General features: G+C 44.3%; 2 protein-coding genes across 12 annotated transcripts in view; one reads left to right on the forward strand and one right to left on the reverse strand.

The window, feature by feature from the left end:
• Window positions 1-75: 75 nt before the first annotated feature.
• Window positions 76-5,015, reverse strand: zgc:172121 (uncharacterized protein LOC337599 homolog). Of its 9 annotated transcripts, none has more exons than XM_063201644.1 (9): window positions 4,930-5,015; window positions 3,494-3,607; window positions 3,341-3,408; window positions 3,021-3,193; window positions 2,285-2,388; window positions 1,645-1,806; window positions 1,076-1,281; window positions 353-429; window positions 76-271 (listed from the first exon to the last, which is right to left on the reverse strand). In XM_063201644.1, exons 2-9 carry the CDS (start codon window positions 3,575-3,577, stop codon window positions 201-203), a joined length of 945 nt encoding a protein of 314 aa, XP_063057714.1. In that variant the 5' UTR covers window positions 3,578-3,607; window positions 4,930-5,015; the 3' UTR covers window positions 76-200. The 9 variants fall into 9 exon arrangements, with proteins under 9 accessions (XP_063057714.1, XP_063057716.1, XP_063057717.1 ...); XM_063201646.1 differs by lacking the exon at window positions 4,930-5,015 and adding an exon at window positions 4,782-4,910 and having other exon boundaries at window positions 3,494-3,602; XM_063201647.1 differs by lacking the exon at window positions 4,930-5,015 and adding an exon at window positions 4,782-4,910.
• Window positions 4,226-19,812, forward strand: part of nme7 (NME/NM23 family member 7) — a 50,466-nt gene continuing 34,879 nt past the window's right edge. The window contains exons 1-4 of one of the 3 annotated variants that reach the window (XM_063201641.1): window positions 4,226-4,243; window positions 11,894-11,995; window positions 13,365-13,531; window positions 16,115-16,225. In XM_063201641.1, the coding sequence (XP_063057711.1) occupies window positions 4,241-4,243; window positions 11,894-11,995; window positions 13,365-13,531; window positions 16,115-16,225 (383 nt within the window). In that variant the 5' untranslated portion in view covers window positions 4,226-4,240. Of the gene's footprint in view, window positions 4,244-5,196; window positions 5,254-6,541; window positions 6,586-11,893; window positions 11,996-13,364; window positions 13,532-16,114; window positions 16,226-19,812 lie in introns of those variants that run through there. The other 2 variants (XM_063201640.1, XM_063201642.1) reach the window with 2 other exon arrangements.

Here is a 19,812-nt window from a genome sequence, read left to right on the forward strand (position 1 = left end):
AGGTTGTACAATGTGACGAACTGTGCTGCCTTCAATGTAGGTCTCCTTTATAAATAAACATTTCTACAACTTCTTATCAACAAGTGTTGATGTTTATTACATTTAGCAAAGATTTCATGATTGTACAGGCTTCCTATAGAGGTCCAAAATAAAATCCTGTTGGTGTTCTTGTAATTGTTGCTCCATGTTGACTGCTTGTGTTATTGTGATGGGCCGAGCAGCTGTCCTCTAAGCTCTGCGATATCAGCGGGAGCCACACGGCAACATCCCCCTGCCAAACAACAGTTTCCAGTCACCAAATATACAAAAGGATCAGCAGCGAATGACAGGCATGCCCTTTAAATGTACCCACCGATCCAGGAGGCTCCCAGAGCTGACCATTCACATGCCTGCTGTGCAAGCGACTGTGTCTCCTTGGAGCCTATCCACCTTGGCATACAATAATAAATAGATAAAAGCATATACAGTAAATTCATTGTTAATCCAGTTCATTGCAAGAGTCAGTCATTTCTGGACATGTCCTGATTTCATCATTACTCTTGGTGCATTAACCCAATTTAATCTAAGGCATCTGCAAAAATGCCTGCTAAATGCCTAGGCCCTTTTTGGGTGCCATCAGCCTACAAAAACCTACATATCTCAGCCTCTGTCCATGCAGCTCCAGGTGCCTAGGTCAATATTGCGTATACGCAGAATCCAGCATCAAAGGGTTAATGGGACTACAAATGGGCTACATTTAGAGAAGTGCTACCTTTCTTAGGTTCAGTATGCCTCACTCACAGAAGATTCTACGTTGCAATATAACTACTACCTTTGTAGACTAAGGACAAAACAAAGTATATTTCATCCTTCAGTCACTGTATTGACAGTGATCTCTCCTTCATTGTTTTGCTTTATTCAGTGCTCAGGCTCTTCATAGAATTGCTGTATGAAGATAACAAGGTCACGCCAAAAATAGCACGTTACTTAAAACCTGGGCAGCACAAGCAATCATCCCTGCAGATCTGTTTCAGAAACTCCACATGCCTGTGAAAAGTGGAGTGGAGAAAATGAGGGTGGCGTTCGATGGACTCACCCGGTGTTGTGATCCCAGCCCTCTCCACTGTTGGGGTATACAATCCAGCTGATGGCTGGATTCCTCAGTGACTTAATGGAGCTCAGGAGAGGTGTGAGAAGTCCAGGTGGACAACAGTTTGCCCCCACAGCCACCAACTGTTTTGATCTGCAGGCCATCTGCACAGCTTCAATAAAGCTCTTACCATTGGAAATATGTTGTGCATCCTGAAACGTAATAAAAATGTTTAGTCAACCTGATATTATCTATAGTAGACTAGAGATTCTTTATTTATCCTGAAGGAAAGGTTTCCAGCATCATACGTACTGTATAACCCATGCATTACACTCATTGCACATATGCAACATATCTGCTAATGTACATTAATTTGCTATGATGCAACCTCAATGTTGAGAGTGGTAATAGTAGGGCAGCTGACAGCTTTGTCTGGGTCTGGGACAAATTCATATAAAAGCCCCCAATCCTATACATACAGTGTAATGAGGACCCACATTTTATCTAGACAACTGACCACTTTGTCCCCACCTTGTGAGCTTCACTGGGTAATAGAATGAGTGTTGTTACATCACCTTGCAGGAGAAGGACAGCCAGGCTTGAGTGTTTGGAAACTCTCTCAGCAGATCCACTAAAGCCTCTGCCTCCTTAAAACTTGGTATGGTTTCCATGGCAATTAGATCGGCACCAGCTGCAACCAAGGCACACACCTGAGGTCGGTGCCAGGCTTTCAGCTCCTGAAACAAGACAGATGAGTCAGTCAGCGTGGGCAGCAGTGGGCTAAATTGTTTTACGAGTGTGTCTGGAGATAAAGAGAGTTTTATGTTCCAGAAGGGGACAACGGTGGGGGGATGGAGACACTCTCTGGCTCTCAAGCCATCTAACCCAGTATATTATTCATTTTCAAGTCACACCTGGTAAGTGGAATCAAGTGTAATGGGGTCAGTAAAAGGCCAAAGCACTTACATTCCCCTACCTCTGGGTAAAGCTGCAAAGCAGGAAAGCCAACCAGCACAGATACAGCTCACGACAACAGTGAGCTCTCAACGTCTTTCAAATCCAGTTTCAACATAACTCTGGACTTTTTATGATAATGTGGCACAGGTTTTGTAGAGTTTTTTTTTTTTTTTTACTTATAGGTCACGTGATATAATATTATTAGGTCATGATGAGATATGGTCCACTTATGAGTTACAAAAGATTGCTGGCCCTTACCTCAACAGTCATTCCATCTTCATATGCTCCAGTGTACTCAGACCCATCATGAAGAAACGCTCCATAGGAGCCCACAGAGCCAGCCACCAAAGGCTGCTTACGACCTTATGAGGAAAAAGTTGAGTTCACATAGATGTTTGTGTGGACATGTGCTATGACACCACTGTTTAATAACTTAGTAGTAATGACACAGCATCAAACGGGTTTATAGGTCAAAACTTTCCACGGAGGTATTGCTTGAATTACTTGTCTGTCACTAATCAAATGGCTTAGATGACAAATGACTCAGATGACCGTAGACCATTGGTGGGGAACCTATGGCCCATTGGCCTTTTACGGCCCCTGATATAATTTTAATGTTAATGTTTAATGTTAATGTTTTAGTGTTAAATAATATATGTTTTGTACAGCAATCCTAGCATTTACATTGGCAATACAATAAAGGTATATGGGACCTAGTGAAGGCGAGGTCTGTTGTAAAGGTGGCCACCTTCAATAGGCCTAAAGCGCAGGGGGAAATCCTGGTTTTGTGTTCATAGTGCGGTCCTTGAAGGACTTTATAACATTTGAAGTGGCCCCTCGATTGAAAAAAGGTCCCCACCCCAGCCATAGACCAAGTAGTTCAATGCATTCAAGAGATGTGAACTCCTCTGCTGACAGTTCCAAACATTTATAGTAGAGCCTACAGGCAGGCCATACATGATGGTAGTAGATACTACAAGAAAGACAGTCCTACCTGATGGAAAATGATTAGACGTGATGTCACTGACTGCTTCCTTTGCCAGCAGCACACCTGACCTCAGCAGCTGCTCAGCCTGGTCAGGTGTCTGGCCTAGATGTTGCACAAACCCCTCTATGCTGGCTTGATAAGTAGCGGTTGTAATTACATCCGCACCACTCCCAAGAAATCTGTTAATTGACAGACAGATGACCAAAAAACACACCGGCTGATATGTTCACCACCACTGTCATTTGTTTTTGTTATTAGATTCTTTATAACCTTTATAATTTATTGTTGTTTTTTCTATTTGGGAACCCATCATCCCATGGCTCTACCTGCAATGTGCGGCCTTGACAACTTTGGGGTTTGTAAGCAATAGTCTTGCACTCCACAGTGGATCTCCCTGTGACAAAGAGAAGAGTAAAAACATGATTTTCCAAAAAAAGAAAACAATTTGATGCAATAGAAAATCTCAGATGTAGCCCTACCTGTATCTTCATTCCAGCTGCCTCCAGCTCTGTTGACAAACCTCCATCCAAAATGACTACTTTCTCGTGTGATTTTTCTGTCATTTTGTTTCAGTCCTTCACTTGGCATCTGCTCTGAGAAGACCAAGAGAAATATAATTCCCCAAAATTACAATGAACTAGAAATATTTCCAAATCAGCAGCAGTAGTAGGCCTACACTTGTCCACCTGCTCGCTCATAGGCTAAAACAGTTAGAGCGTACAGAGTGAACTCATTGAGAGTAAATAAGTGAACTGGAGCTGCACTGCACCAGCAACTGTTCTTGTTCACTTGGTCACACACTGTAGATCACATCCATGTCGATGTTGTAGTAGCCTAAAATAATAAAATTCGTATCTACTCTCTCTGATAAAATGTTGCGAACCACGACAGTTTTTATTAGGTTTAAAAAGAATTCAACTACACCGTGGCCACTGTTTACGTTCACGCCTCTGTGTACACACGTGACTCAAAAAGGTCGTAGTACTACTTCCGGTTAAACTTATACCGTTCACAGATAATAGTGATTTTTTTCACAGTTTGATGTTTATATTCACATTACGTTTGTGTTATTTCTCTTCTCGCAAATAATACGTTTAAAATGTGTATTCAAGCCCCCGAAGAACTTAAATGAGTGTAGTCGTTGCTATGGTTACGAAGCCGCGCCAGACAGCTTGCTTCCTGTTAGTTGAGGAGCTATCCAACAACAGCACAGGACTGCATCAACAATGGTAAAGTATGAACTATTTGGTCATATTTTGAGGGCAAGACTTGTCTTGCTCAAGTGCTATATAATCATTTGTACAGCTCATAATCTACTCTTGAGTAATGTTGTTGGAATCGCCGCCACTCGAGTGAGTGATGCTTCTGTTGCTTCACTGCTGTTGTGTTGTGTTAGGTTGGTTGTTCGTTGTCAGCCTTGACCTAAAATTTAGAGTGTTCGTGAATTGAAAGTGAAAGGTTTGCTCGGTTTGTTCCGAAATTAAATATACCAATTTTTACGGGAATAGATAATCTGTGGCATCAAACCCAAAGCTAACAAATTATTTGCCTTGCTGGCTGGCTTCCTTCCTCCCTGCAGTCTCATTCTGGCTTGAAATAGTCGTTTTGTATTACGTGACTAACCATTCAACTAACTTACTTGTGGCATGTTGGTATTCTGTAAAGAACACGTAGCTATTAACTAAATTTGAATTGTATTGAACGCAACATGTGACGCTGGCCATCACAATATGCAACTCAACAGAATGCTGTAGTGGTACCGCTCACCTTTTATATAGCTTATTACGCTGACATAGTTCTTCAAGAGTGGTTAGTAGTTACGCATAAAATGTTTTCCTTTTCAGATGTGTTCATTGCCTCGCACAAACTACTCCTGAAATGAACAGTTTATGGCGCCACATTAGACACAACTCACTTTGGCGGTTGTGTTCAAATCCATCTCACCACTAGATGTCAGAGTTAGCCAAGAATTTAAGCCCTACGCTTAAAAGTTGACATTGTGCTTTGTCATAATAAGGGAGATAATTATTATTATTTAATTAAAGTGTACCTCTTCCGTTATTGTGTTGAAGGCCGTCATAGCCAACTGTCATGTTAATGTATTGCTTGTATTTATGCCAAGGAGGTCATTGATTTATGCTGATATATTATATTTTGTTTTTGCATGTAATGTCACTGATGGGCATGGCTGGTGTAAATGCATTCATCGATCCATCGATGCATCTCTCAAAAGGATTCTGTAAGTATTGCATAGAATTAAAACCTTAATGCCAACCATTCTGTAAAATGAAATGTTAAAACAAGCTAAAGACCCCTCTGAAATTAAGATTTTTAGATTGATCTGGTTCTTGCAGTAGGAATTAGCTGGGAAAAGAAACTCACTGATCCAATATTCTAAACCTAGTGTGGCCCTTAGGCTAACATAATTACCCACCCTATGCCAGGAGTTTATGAATTAGAGTATTACACATAAAGTATTGTGCGGTAGTTTACTAGTAATTTTTGAGGCATCTTTTCAGTGTTAATCTTTATTTTTTTATTATTATTTTTTTGGGTTGCATTCACTAAAGTTATCATTAATGTTTTGGTAAACTTCCCACAAAATGTAGTGCATAGTGCTTGTTCTTATTTGCGTATACCAGTATGCAGTGTGTCGAGTAGCGGAACTGCTTGTTAGCTGAACAGTTATTTGAGGGATTATCTTTGCCACCTCCCAAGTTGATTCCGCTTTTGGAGAACAACGACTCACTTTTTTTTTTTTTTTTACAATAACATTATACGGTCGCGCCTTTCATTTTGTAAGCAACAAGCACATACAGGAAGACTAATCAAACACGCTAGACTGGTTTTGTTCCTTAAACTCTAACCATGGAACATTTCACAACAGTATTGCCAAACACGAGGCTGTGATGTTTAATGTGGTTGAGCCAGCATAATCTGCCCTTTCTTTTAAAGCAGTGTACATGTAATGGACAGTTTACATAGGCTACCCAGACTAAGCCTAAAATATGATCCAACAGAGGCCACTGTCCGGGCAGTGATACGTTCTTACCTATATTTGGCTTTACAAGCTTACAATTGACTTTTTTTATTTTCAGTGGTCTGCAATTATCTGCTTCCTTGTTTGGCCTTCCTTCTTTGTTGAGTTATAAGGTTTTTAAGTTAGCCAAGAGATGTAGTATAGATAGCGGAATTGTCTTTTGTGACTTTATAAGGCATATCCGTTGAATCCCAGAAGTACTTAAGTGTCATGTTGGCAATATGCCCTTCTATCACTACACTACACTACATTACAGTGTATGCTGCTTAGAAGTTAACCTACTGTTCAGTCTGAAAACAATTCTGGCCATTAACCACATTCTATATACAAAGAAGTCTACTTGTTTATCCTGACTTAGCTGACAGATTGGCTCTGTGCACTGCTGGTATTGAGAAATGCTTCCTAGAGCAAAGGAGAAGACAATACTGCCCTACAAAACAAGAACGCAGTAACTCAAATTTTGGCAAACTGAGAAAAAAGGCTTCAAAGTTTCCTATATGGCCCGACAACTGTGTTGCCGGTAAAGTGGTGGTGAGTGACCCTTCCTTTAATCCTTTTTTAGGATAGAAATTAAATGCACACAAAAAACCCTGAAAAAACAACATTTATGTGTCTTTTTTCCTCAAAAAACGGAGTTTCTGCGTTCTTGGCTGGTATTACTGCCACAAAATGGAGTTACTGCAGGAGTTACTGCGTTCTTGGCTGGTATTACTGTCTACTCCCAAACCATTCCCATTGGAAAGTGCAGCAGTAACTCGCCTACTTACTGCGTTTTTGTTTTGTACGACACCTTTAACCAAAACACACCGCAGTAGCTTCTTTTTTGTAATTGTTGCATTTTCAACATGTTTTTTCTCTAAAACGGGACGATGTTGGACCACAGTTTTTTGTCACAAGACAAATGAGGTAGTTTAAAGCCCATTTCCGATCTGAACTCAATTTCGACCATTTTCGAGTTACTGCGTTCTTGTTTTGCACGGCAGAATAGGTGTCTTATATTAGAAAATATGTGCCAAGGGCTTCCAAGGAGAGTTCTGTAATACAAACTCCTTGTTGCTTAATATAAATTCCCATTCTGGAATCAATGGTCTCGGTCCATTAGGTGTTTTAGTTATTTATAGGTCTTATTGATCTATAGCCCTGAGAGGTATGATACAATTTAAAGGGGATATTTGGAAATGAAAAAGTCTGTAGTAGCCTTCTATAGCTGGTGTACTATACAGTAACAACAGTGCAGGAAGTAGGCCCCCCTCCCTCTCTCTCTCTCGCTCTCTCTCTCTCGCTCTCTCTCTCTCTCTCTCTCGCTCTCTCTCTCTCTGTGGGTGTGTTTGTGCGTGTGTTTGTGAGGTTTATTTACGTGCCCATGCTTTAAGAGATGACTCGCAGCAGCAGGCTTAGGGACAGACTCAGTCTTAGTGGCAGCAGCTCTCTGTGGCTGTGTTCCTTTCTGTGCTTGGGCCTGCTGACAGCTTTGACTGGGCCCCGGACAAAGTCATCTGAGAGCGTCCCTCAATACATACAATGCAATGAGGACTCATTTCTGGGGCCCCCCTTCTCCATGGGCCTGGGACAACTGACCCCTTTGTCCCCCCTAATCGGCTTCCCTGCTCGGGACCCTAAAGCCTGCGATCCATACCTCACACCTGTCCCCGGGTAAACTCTGACCTTCTGTTCTGAGAACTGATCTGTCACGCCTGTCTGCAGGGCCGCTGACAAGTTTGGCCAGGCCCGGGTCAAAGTCATCTGAAAGGGCCCCAAACCTAAAACATAAAATGCGATCAGGACCCAATCCAGGGTCCCCTGCCCCCCTCTGGGCCCAGGACAACTGAGGTGTTTGTCCCCCCATTTCCATCTCTGCCTGCCTGTGTAACACTCTTATTATACCGCCTCCAGCATGACAAGCATTAGGAATCTGGGGATCCCGGGGAGCGGTTTCACAGACATGGCAGAGAGCCACGGACGGCACGTTTCTCACCGATGCTCTGACTCATGTGTGAGGAACGTAAACACCTCAGGACTTGTCTCTCACTCACACAATTAGGCAATAACCTGAAGCGCTTTCTCATGGCATGCTTTCGTTTGTAGTTGCCTGTCGTATTTCTGTTGTGCGTATATGTGACGGTTTGGCATACAGTAGCTTTATGTATTTCTCACAAGGTTGCAATTATTATGCGTTGACTGATAAAACTGTTGTTACAATAGATGTTCTTGTTAAGGTGCTCCTAAATGTCCTAATATTGTTATTACTCTCTGTAAGCTTTGGCCATACTGATATACTATCATATCAAGCAAGCGTGCCAATAAAGGAAACCTGAATTGAATAGAGTTGTTTCCCTCTATGGAACGTTACACACCCCAGTGAGGCATTCAATGCTGATACATATACAGAGAAATAACATAGACACTCAGCAAAATACTTTTACCAGACTTAAATGCCATATTTATAGAAGACAAAGAGGGAAACATTTCTATTGATGTGACTTATTTATGGCTACAGGATTTTAAACACCGTAGTAGTCACAAAAGTGACAAATGTATTTTTCCATTTTATTGTGATGGACAGACTCCATCATCTCACAGAGCTTCTGACTGCTGGCGTCCATTTTGGAAGTGCTGGTCAGAGTTGATTAAATCAATTGTTCCCCTAATTGGGTTTGGCAGCGGGAGCATGACCACAGGACAGACACAAGTGTGGCATTATTTGACGCAGTAGCCCTGCGTGCTCACGGGGAAACAGTAGTGACTTCACAAATAGCACTGGGCTATGTAGTGACCACTGCTCATTTGCTGGGAGATGCATGCCTGCCTGTCCCTGCACTGTGCTTGTCAATACTATCAGCAGCACAGCTGCCCGTGCTGTAAAAATAGTCTGTGTTGTAGCTAGCTGGGGGCAGGGACCCACCAGACAGATAAACTGCTCAATTATGTGAGCGAGGGGTCTCTGTGCATCCCAAATACTCCATGCGCACACACACACACACACACACACACACACACACACACACACACACACACACACACACACACACACACACACACACACACACACACACACACACACACACACACACACACACACACACAGAACACGCATAGATACAATGTAGTTCTTGTATTATATCCTGCGCATTCACATTCGTTTTGAAAGCGGTTGTTGTTTTGTTAAATGTTGGTTGAATGAATGTGTTTGTAATTAGGCTAGCCTAAAACATCTGGGTCTTAGCGTACTTCAACATCATACTTGGTGTTGGTATTTTGTGTGTGTGTGTCATATGTAAAGCAGTTCCATATCTCTTTGGTCCTATTCAAGGGGACCTTTTATCATTCCAGTGATTAATGGTTGTTTTAACAGACCTTGGATAGTCTTCAATAGATTACTATTTATGGTTTTTATAACTAGGTAGAGGTCAATGATTGATCCGACAAGTGAATGGCAAGTGAACAGGTTGTACAGGTGACACTAGAGACTGGACAGTGGTTGTGTTTCCATGTGGCATGCTACATATTTAGTTAAGAATATATATTTTGGTGAAGCTATATTTGCCAGTTTTATTCTTATAATTATAATTTGATTTTCATTTGTTATCTTAGATTAGATTATTTGTATGACTTACATTGGGCTGTGCATGGCAACACCTCACGAAACACAAGTTCAGTTCCATTTGACCTTGAATGCTTTCTGCAGCAGTAGTAAAAAGTTTTCCACATACTAGGAATATTTACGATGAAAACAGATTCGCAGTACTTGGGCAGTGTGGCAAGTGTTGCAAGTAGGTGTCAGGTTTGGGCTCGCAGTCACAGAAGGCTAATATAATAATATGGCTCCAGGTGGTTGTTTGTCCCTCCCCCCACTGGGTGGCGCTAGGGAGTGCTAGGACACCATGCCGGGTTGACACTCCTCCATGTTTTATTTCAAGGGCACTACTGATGAGAGACGAAGGTGAAAGCAGAAATTTGAGGCACAGAAAGCATTTCTCCAAGGGAGGCGCCACAGCACTTACACACTCAGACACCCACACACCCACACTGGCACACATACAGTGCACACACGAGACAGATACGCACAACACACATCTGCTGTAAGCACACACACACACACACACACACACATGTTTGTTACACACACACACACACACACACACACACACACACACACACACACACACACACACACACACACACCACAGATACACATGACATGCATGCACTGCACACACACACATACACACACACACACACACATGCTACAGACACATACAACACACATCTACTGTAAGCACACATACACATTCCACAGATACACACGACACGTATGTACTGTACACAGTACACACACACACACACACACACACATGACACACAGACACGACACAGATACACACAACACACATCTGCTGTATGCACAGGCACGCACACACTCACACGACACGCATGTACAGTACACAGTACGCACACACACACAAAACACACTCTCTCTCTCACACACACACATACACACACACACAACACACAACTCTCTCTCTCTCTCTCTCTCTCTCTCTCTCTCTCTCTCTCTCTCTCTCTCTCTCTCTCTCTCTCTCTCTCTCTCTCACACACACACGACACACATGACAGACACGACACACACACACACGACACACACATACACACACACATCCGACCCCCCCGCCCCACACACACACACGACACTCCCACACACACACACACACACACACACACACACACACACACACACACACACACACACACACACACACACACACACACACACACACACACACACACACACACACACACACACACACACATATTACAGTACACACCCATACATTCTGAGTAATGCCACTAGATCTGATGTATCTCTCTTTGGGATTCCACGTTCCACCCACTTCCCAAAAGCATGCACATTGTAGTAGAAGGGGGAGCTTGGCCAGAGAGAAGACCAGAAAACTAAACAAAAAACATGTTAACCTTGTGACAGCGGCGCAGTAGGAAACCCCAGCCTGTGAGCTCCTCGTGGCTAGGGGTTACGCTCCACAGCTTTGGATCGCACCGGCTGCCGGCATCTGGGGGTTTGGGAGGGAGAGTGTGGGGGGGAATGTTGGCCTGTTGGGGTGGTGGTGGCAGGGCCGGATTAATGCACAGGCTACATATGGCTGCAGCCTAGGGCCCCCCACCTGTCAGGGGGGTGAAGTCAAAAATTGCAGAATTGTGACAAGATGCAATATTGAAAAAATCATCTGTGGTGTTGAGTGCAGTTGGTAGACATGTTACCTTAATTCCTATCTTGTAATTATGACACCGTCTATGTAAATTTGTCATGAAATTTGTCCTCCGGTGGGCCCCAAAGCAACCTGTAGCCTAGGGGCCCCAGGCCATCTTAATCCAACCCTGGGTGGTGGTGGTGGTAGGAATCTTATGCTGCTGTTGCTGCTGCTGTTGCTGCTGGTTCACAAGCTGTAGCAGCACTGTCACACTGACATGGCAGCCTGCCTGGCCCGTCACCTCCTGGCCGGGGTCAGCCAAGAAGCTGTGACTGCTGTCTGCAGGAGCTGGGGATGGGTCAGCTGTAACAAACCCCAACTCCAAACCCCCTTGATCCCCCTGTCCCTGCACAGGCAAAAATGCAGCGTTAACTTGGAGTTGATGTAACGTCTTCTAGAGTGTGTATGATCTCAGAGTACCTTCTCAGCTGTGAATTAACGTTGCCTTTGTTCCCCTCACCTCTCTCACCGTCCTCCTCTTACTGCCCTCGTCCTCCTCCTCCCCCCCTCTTCCTCCTCATCTTCTTCCTCCTCCTCCACTGTCTCTGGTTTTACTATCTACTCTGTGTCTGCAGGAGGAGCGCTATGCCTTCCTGGCCGAGTGGTACGACCCCAGCGCTGCGCTCATGCGGCGCTACCAGCTGCTGTACTACCCCCGGGACTCCTCTGTGGAGATGGTGAGTTTTGTGGCAGACCTTCAAGCAGGGGCCAGCAGAAACATCTGGGAGGCTAGCGTGTACTGCTCAGTGGTGAGAAGAAGTAGCATTTTTGGAGAAGTAGTTCTCTTAGAGAATTACTCTTACTAATGTCATTACACGAACATGATCTTACATAGTTCATACACCAGTTATTCCACTGTACCGTATGAGCTCTAAAAGGGTACTTCTGCTCTACATACACCTCTGGTACTAGTGCTCCCTGCAAAGGGCATGTGTCTGTGACGACAATCTCAGCACATGAAATGATGTCATCCCATCACACTCCCTCAGGAACCACTTGTGGTGATGAGCTGTAATCCTGTGTGTGATCTGTGAGGAGCCCAGAACTGAACATCCCATTGTTCCTAATCCAGTTAATAATCCTTTTCCTTTGGCTTTGGAAGATGGCCTCCTGAAATTAGAGATAATAGAATTTCCGTTCGCTTCCCTTTTCTTCCCTTCTTTTACTCCCTGTATCTTCTCCTGTCTCACATGTTTTCCCCCTAGTGCAGTGGTGGTTCTCGACCTTTTTTGAACAAATGCCCCCTTGGCCACATCACAAGCTTCCCAAAACCCCCTTGACCTCATCATAAGCCTGATAACGCCCCCTTAGTATGAAAAAAATGGACTAATGCCCCTCAATGGCAACTAAGCACCACCACCTCTCAGTTGTATCCTTCTTGACGCCCCCCTAGAGCTCTCCAACGCCCCCTGGGCGGCTGTTCCGCCCCCCCCCTTGAGAAACACTACCCTAGTGACTGCATTAGTGCTGTTATTGATTTTCATGCTGTTACGGGTCTGTCTATTTTGTGCGTCCTGGTTTGTGGTTGGTAGTATGTGGCTATGAACAGCATGCACCCTTGAGATATCTTTTTGACCTCAGCCCCGGCTCATTAAAGAGTACACTGAAAGCTAATGGCTGCAACGTTCCTGGAAGGCCCAGAATTACTCTCCTCTTCTGTGTGATTCATGCGATGAATGACTTGATCTAAATGCGCTGTGTGTTGTCATCGTATGAGTGAAATATTTGACTGCTTTGATAGGAGTACATTTGACTGCCCACTCAGACTTGGTTCCATTTTTTAACCATAATGTAATCTGCCTTTGTAGGTCATTATAACATTTAGACACAGATTACAGATATACAGTAAACACATACTGGGCTTTTCGTTTCCATGGAAATTGTATTTTAAGTATTAAAAAATCTGCATACGTATAACCAAGGTCTAAGAGAGCTTTCAGAGAGCTAATCACCGCCTCATTATGAAATGCTTGCGTTGTAGTTTCATTAGCTCTATCTCTGCATCCTGTTTTGTTTTTTTTAATCATTATCCTTGTGTCCCACCAGATTGACATAAAGAACCAGCGGGTTTTCCTGAGGAGGACAAAGTACGACGAGCTCCACCAGGAAGACCTGTTTGTGGGCAACCGCATCAACGTGTTCTCCCGCCAGCTCAACCTGATCGGCTACGGGAACCAGTACACAGCCGACATACTGGGCAGCAAAAAAGAGAGGTAGCCACAGTTTACAGTCCAGTGTTTTTTGTTTTGTTTTTTAACTTCATTTCTCAAATGTTGCAGACAATGCAAAAATAGACATTCATTCACTATAAACGTACACACCCAAATCGTCCCATAAGAGGTAACAGACAAACAAACAGAAACCCAGTTTCTGATTTTAACGTTAAATGTAGTCTGTGTGCAATTGATGTTCAGCTGCCTGGGAGAGTGGGTTGGGGAAGAATGTATATCACATCACCCCCTCTTGATGGGCCACACACATGCAAAAGTCCTCGATATACAGTACATGTCAATATCACCCTCAAATGATGTGTTCTATTGAAAATACACTCCTAATATTTTGTAATGAAATAGTTAACAGCTAATGGCTCTGATAAACAATGGCATGAGAGTTTCTCTTTTTTTTTTGCTACTTGCCTGCCTTTGTAAACGGGCTACAAGTGAATTTGTGCAACAGTAAAACAGGCTGTAAACCGCATTCCTGCATCACTGTGGTGGGACATGCCTCATTTCTGAAGCAAGCAGGAAGCACTTAGTACAGTACAGCTGGGGCACTGACCGCTTTGACCAGGCCTGGGACAAGGGACAAAGTCATCTGAAAGACCCACCCCCAGATACATACAATGTAATGGGCTCCTATTTCCTCAGCCCTCCCTTGTCTCTGGGCCCATGACAACTGACCATTTTATCTCCCAGCCCTGTCGGCAGGCGTACAGTACAGTACGCAATTATGTTCAAAAGTTCAGCGAAATGAGGCAGAAACATTAATCACAGCATATCGACAGATGGTGTGTGATGCCTGTTGCTTGCGTCCTCTATCTCTTCCTCTTGACCTTCCCCGTTCTAAAGGGGACGTCTTGGACTCTCTCTGTGCAATAGTTAGCCTGGGGCCTGTCCGTGACTGCTGCAGAAAGCACCATCTCAAGTGGAGCGTGGAGAGGCCAACAGCCGGCGCCACAAGTGGCGCCCAATCAGCTCAGTGATTACTGATTGCCTCTTAAACGAGCAAGCCAAGCAGTTGGTTTTGAAGCAGCACAGCACACATGCACACAGGGCACACCGATTGCCCTAGACCAGGACAACATAATCTGAAAGGGCCCCTCTCTCTCAATACATACAATGTAATGGGGACCCAATTCTGCCACCCCCCGTTCCTGGGCCTAGAAAACTGACCCGTTTGTCTTCCCCTGTTGGCAGGCCTGCATAGGCCGTGTACGGTTAATCATCCCAGCTGTGCAGGGTAATTTTCATCAGTCAGTGCAAAGGTAACATCTGCATAATGGTTTGAAGAGAGCACCTGAGTGCGGGCCAGTTTTGGCCCAGATGTGGCCCAAGTCCTGCTGTATGTAGAATATGTGTTGAGTATTTAGGGTTTCTGAGATTATGAGAATAGAAATCTCTGCAATGGACAGTGATGAAGTGCGAGCAGGGCTGCTGACAGCTTTGGATGGGTCCGAGGCAAAATCATCTGAAAGGGTCCCCCATCTAATACATACAATATAATGTCCCCCTGTCTCCCTGGGCCCGAGACGACTGACCCGTTTTGCCTGCCTCTGTTGGTTTCCCTGAGTGGAAGTGTGATATGAAAAAAAGGCTGATGCCTTAGCAGCAGAGTGCGACTTGGCTCCCTAGAAAAAACACGTCCAGCCTCATTCTCCTGCTACTTTGTCACCCCAGGGCTAGACGACATTAGGCCACTATAGGGGCTGATGGTGATTGAGCATCAGATCCAGCCCGCTCCATCCTTTCAGCTTTCAGTCTTGCTCATCTTGGTTCAGCAAATTACAGTGCAATTATCCTCTTAATGTGTTCAGTGTTGACTGTAATGGATTAGTGTTTTTGTTTGTCATGGCTTAGTGGTAGCTGCTTACCCATGACGGAGAAAACGAAGATAACAGCGCACAAATACAGTATTTAGATTTTTATGGTATTTACCCTGGCATTCAGTGAAGAGAACGCTTCAAAATGCACAGTTTGATGACTTAACAGGTTGATGATGCTTTAAAAGTGTTTTGACATAACAAATTATTTGTCTGTGCATTTTAATTAACTCTTTGTAACGTAAATTGCTCTGTATATGTCTTCTTTGAATGGAATGTGGCATTACCTCTATGGATCTCGCCCCACTGGTACATTTCAAACATGTTTTCTCGAGTTACTTGACATTCTTATCACATCCTGCAGACCTCCTCCACCCCCCACCTTTTTTTTTTTGCTGTTGTTGACAGATGATAATTGCTGAAGATTACAGGATTACTCAGCATGTGGGCCACTGTGAGTTTTGTCATTTAGTAGCAGTGTATCGGTGGTCTCGTGTTTGCCCCCTGTGCTGTGATGAATGGCAAATCGAGCTAAACTCAGCTGTTCCCGTTTCCGTGTTTTCGTCCTTTTTGCTGACGCCGGTTCTCTCGCCCTTTCCCTTTTGGCCCTGCTGAGTTTCTCTTCATGTTGTTCACAGTTTCAGCATAAATGTATGTTCTACCCCTTCTTCTCCCTCTCTCTCCCCCCCCCCTCTCTCTCTCTCTGTCTCTGTCTCTCTCCTTCTCTCACGCTCTCCCCCTCTCCCTCTCCTGTTAGGACCCTGGCCATGATCAAGCCTGATGCCATCACAAAAGTTGGAGAGATCATTCAGCTGATCTACGAAGCCAACCTTATCGTCACCAAAGCCAAAATGACACGGCTGTCATGGTAAGCCAACAGGTCCTGTACTTTTCCAAAGGTATTTCAACAGAGCAGGTTGTACAGGAGACGTAAAGGCTGTAAAACACGACCTCAGATCCTCAGGCCTAGCTCTCAGCCACCTGTGTTGGGCGCGGATTGGCCGTCTGTCAACGGTGTCTGTCTGTCTGTCTGCTCCGTTGGATTGGCACCTTCTTGGAGAGAAAGTGGAATAACCAGTTTAACCAAAAGAGCGGGTCTGTCCTGACTGCCGGTGTCGCTAACTGCTAGTTTATGTAGCCTTCAAGCTAGAGATGAATGGCGACAATGGGAAGCCTTTGTGTTGTCCCTTCTCCCCACAGTCCTCATAATGACGGTCATCAATCATACTCTACAGCAGGTGTCCCAGTGAGGGGAGATGGCGCTGATAGGCTTGCCAGGGGGCAAAATTCTTTGCGCCTTATTAAAAAGAATGCAATTTTCCCCCCTGGTTTTATATCTATGTGGGTATTAATTGTCTGAAAAACCTACAAAGTCCATGCCAGTGCTAGGTCCTTAGAATTGTCGAAAAATGAAAGAGACATGCTCACACTATTGCCTGAGGAGCTTTCCGTACAATTTTCAACTGCATGTTGATGAAGCACGTACAGCACATGATAATCGCCCCACATAGAGCACATGATAATTGTTAAAGGAAGCACTCAGATTTTACTTTGTTTATTTGGCAACAAAGAAACATTTGAGTGTGCTGTATTTGAAGAGTTCCGTTGCAAAGCGGTGTATATCCATTTTGTAGAATTTTTTTTTTTTTGTATTGGGCATTCCATTTCATTGCATTGAAAAATGCATTTTATATATAGGTTTAAAAAGTATGTTCCCAAAATATTTGAATGGCAGGAGTTCACACATAGGTGATAATAAAATGCAAATAAAAGTCAAAAATGGTGGATACACCTTTTTGCAATGAAACCCTTCATTTCTTCTCCCAAGGACTTCTCCCAAATGTCCTTAGCAACATGCAAACACCCAACCACAGCTACTCCCCAGCTGCTTACTCCATAAGTGACCTCCCAAACAGGTTCTTTGACTTTGCACGTGGAGTGGTGTGAGGATGGGGCTGTGAATGTGGTTTCCAACTGAAGCCTGTTGCTATTTGCATGACCCAGTATTCAAATTGTCTCACGTTGGCGGGCAAACGCTTGCTCCATTACAGCAGGCCCCATATTCAAAGTGTTGGGCGCACACACTTGAGACAATCGGCGAGCTTGCTACATGTGCATGCGTTTTCGGTGAATGTTTGCGGCCTAGTGGCTGAAAGGGATGGCTGAGTGACAGTGGTGGTGGGTCCTCCACAGAGGTGTGAATCCTGGGTTCAGAATGTGAAAGACACTATAAACCACAAATCTAATCCAGCCTGCTCTAACTTAGATGAAATAAATGAGAACAGGCGCTAGCCTGGCTATCGCAACCTTTTAAACTCACAGTAAGGATGGGGGGCCCCAGGCTGCACAGTTACACCAGTTACTCTGTGAAGCCCCCTGTGTTTGAAGGGAACTGTGAAAATTGAAACAAAAATGTCTGCAGCACATTTAAATCCGTCTTTTAATTGCCAAGCTTCCGGTCATAGGCATACCTGTCAACCATCCCTAATTTCACGGGAAACTCCCTAATTTTGACTCATTTCCCGATTTCTTCCCGATTTGATTTTTTTCCCGGAAGTATCCCGGATTTTCACATTATCAAAAAATACCGTCGGTCCATAGGCTATTTATAGGCTACCCACGGCCCTGTCCGACGAGCCACACCCCCTCTTGAAGAGAGAGACAGGGGGTCTTGCTTATCAAGCTACCTGCCAGAAGACGGTATGCCAGATACCACCAAGAATTGGAGTTCCTTAAAAATACGAGCTGTCAACCTCGAGCTCCTAGCGCTTGTGCGCCCACTCTTTTCCTCAGAAACCGTCAGTTCCTGCAACGCATTTAACAGTCTCGGAACAGCGAATCATGTGATTAACCTAATCACAACCTTTAGCCTACCAGCACGAAGTTTTGCACAACTTGTGCGACAAAACAACAAGAAACTCATTGCGCACATTTCATTGTTTGTTTTCATTGCATTGTTTCTCCACGCTGTAGCCTAAAACGTGTGCTGAGGGATTTTAGACAGGATCTGTCTTTGCACGCGCGCTGTTGTGAAAAGCAGAGTAGAACGCACCGTCCAATCTGTCTCTGTCATCCCGTTGACTGTCAAAAATTGGCCTTTAGAAATTTTCCCGGATTTTGGCTTAAAATATGGGAATTTTCCCGGATTTTGGGAGCTCAAAGTTAACAGGTATGATCATAGACCCTCTTCGAGGTATACAGCATGGCAGGGAAACTGTAGCAGGGTTTTATATTTCTGACCTCCGAGGGTCTGTGACACCTGTTGCGATATTATAAATGCACAGTGATTGACCGAGAGGATGATGAGGCGAGTGGCAGTGTGACAGTGACTGTGCGGAGAGGAGGAGACAGTGGATTATCTCTTCCCGTGAAGCTTAACCATATCCGTGTCTCTGAGCCTCGCCATCCCATTTACCCCAACCCCAGCTTATAACGGGTAAACATTACCGAACCTGCCATACACACAGGCCTCTCGCACGCACCGCTGCCGCAGATTAAGCACAAACAGAAGCTCTGCCTAATTATGCTGAAGTGATTTTAGGACCTTGGAAATGCAGGAGCATACAGTGCAGGAGAAGGTACGGTACAAAGGCTAAAGTCCTCCCAGAAGTCCCAGTGTGTGTGTGTGTGTGTGTGTGTGTGTGTGTGTGTGTGTGTGTGTGTGTGTGTGTGTGTGTGTGTGTGTGTGTGTGTGTGTGTGTGTGTGTGTGTGTGTGTGTGTGTGTGTGTGTGTGTGTGTGTGTGTCTTGGAGACCAGCCTCCCTTGAGCTCTGCCCAAGTAGGAGGAGCACAGGACAGTCTCTCTCTCTCTCTCTCTCTCTCTCTCTCTCTCTCTCTCTCTCTCTCTCTCTCGCTCTCTCTGGGCTGCTGTGTTAGCAGATGGGGGCAGTAGCGTTCTTGACTATGCAAGATTGTAATGAGCGCTGGAGCAGCAATTGTGCTCAATGCCGTCCTGTTGAATAGTGCAGAAATATGAGCAAAATCCCCAAAAGCATTCCTAATGTCAATTACTTCAACAGAGCCACTCCGTTATATCCAACAACTCATTGCCTACTAGTTCAAAATGTTTTGTGAAAGACATAAAAAATGCCAAGAAGAACATCATAAATGAAACATACCTGAATGAGTTGTGTTCGTTGCACCATACGTTTTCTCTGTTGACACGTGGAAAATAAACACCCAAACACAGCTATTTGGGGAGAATTTGTGAATCTAAATTAGCGGTCTGAAGACCTTTTAAGGCCCCACTTGTGAGGACTGATTAATATGTAATCCCTTCCCTCACTCATAAAGAGCAAGCTGGATGGAAGTAACGTTTGAGTGGGGAGTTTCTTGAAATGTACACAATCAGATTACGTTCATGCCTTCATGTTTGTCGTTTGCACTGACTTAGCTTGTTTAGGGAGGTTAACATAGGATGATTATGTTTGTTTTCATAGCTAATTGAAATGCATT

This window comes from Engraulis encrasicolus, chromosome 6, assembly GCF_034702125.1.
Source record: "Engraulis encrasicolus isolate BLACKSEA-1 chromosome 6, IST_EnEncr_1.0, whole genome shotgun sequence".
Lineage (NCBI taxonomy): Eukaryota > Metazoa > Chordata > Actinopteri > Clupeiformes > Engraulidae > Engraulis > Engraulis encrasicolus.

Bases quoted from the DNA above. Each gene is read 5' to 3' on its own strand.
- zgc:172121 (XM_063201644.1), bottom strand. From the start codon at position 3,577: ATGACAGAAAAATCACACGAGAAAGTAGTCATTTTGGATGGAGGTTTG. The intron at 430-1,075 runs GTGAGTCCATCG...TTGTATGCCAAG, and splicing joins GGCTGGGATCACAACACCGG to GTGGATAGGCTCCAAGGAGA. The intron at 272-352 runs GTGGGTACATTT...GTTGTTTGGCAG, and splicing joins TCTGGGAGCCTCCTGGATCG to GGGGATGTTGCCGTGTGGCT.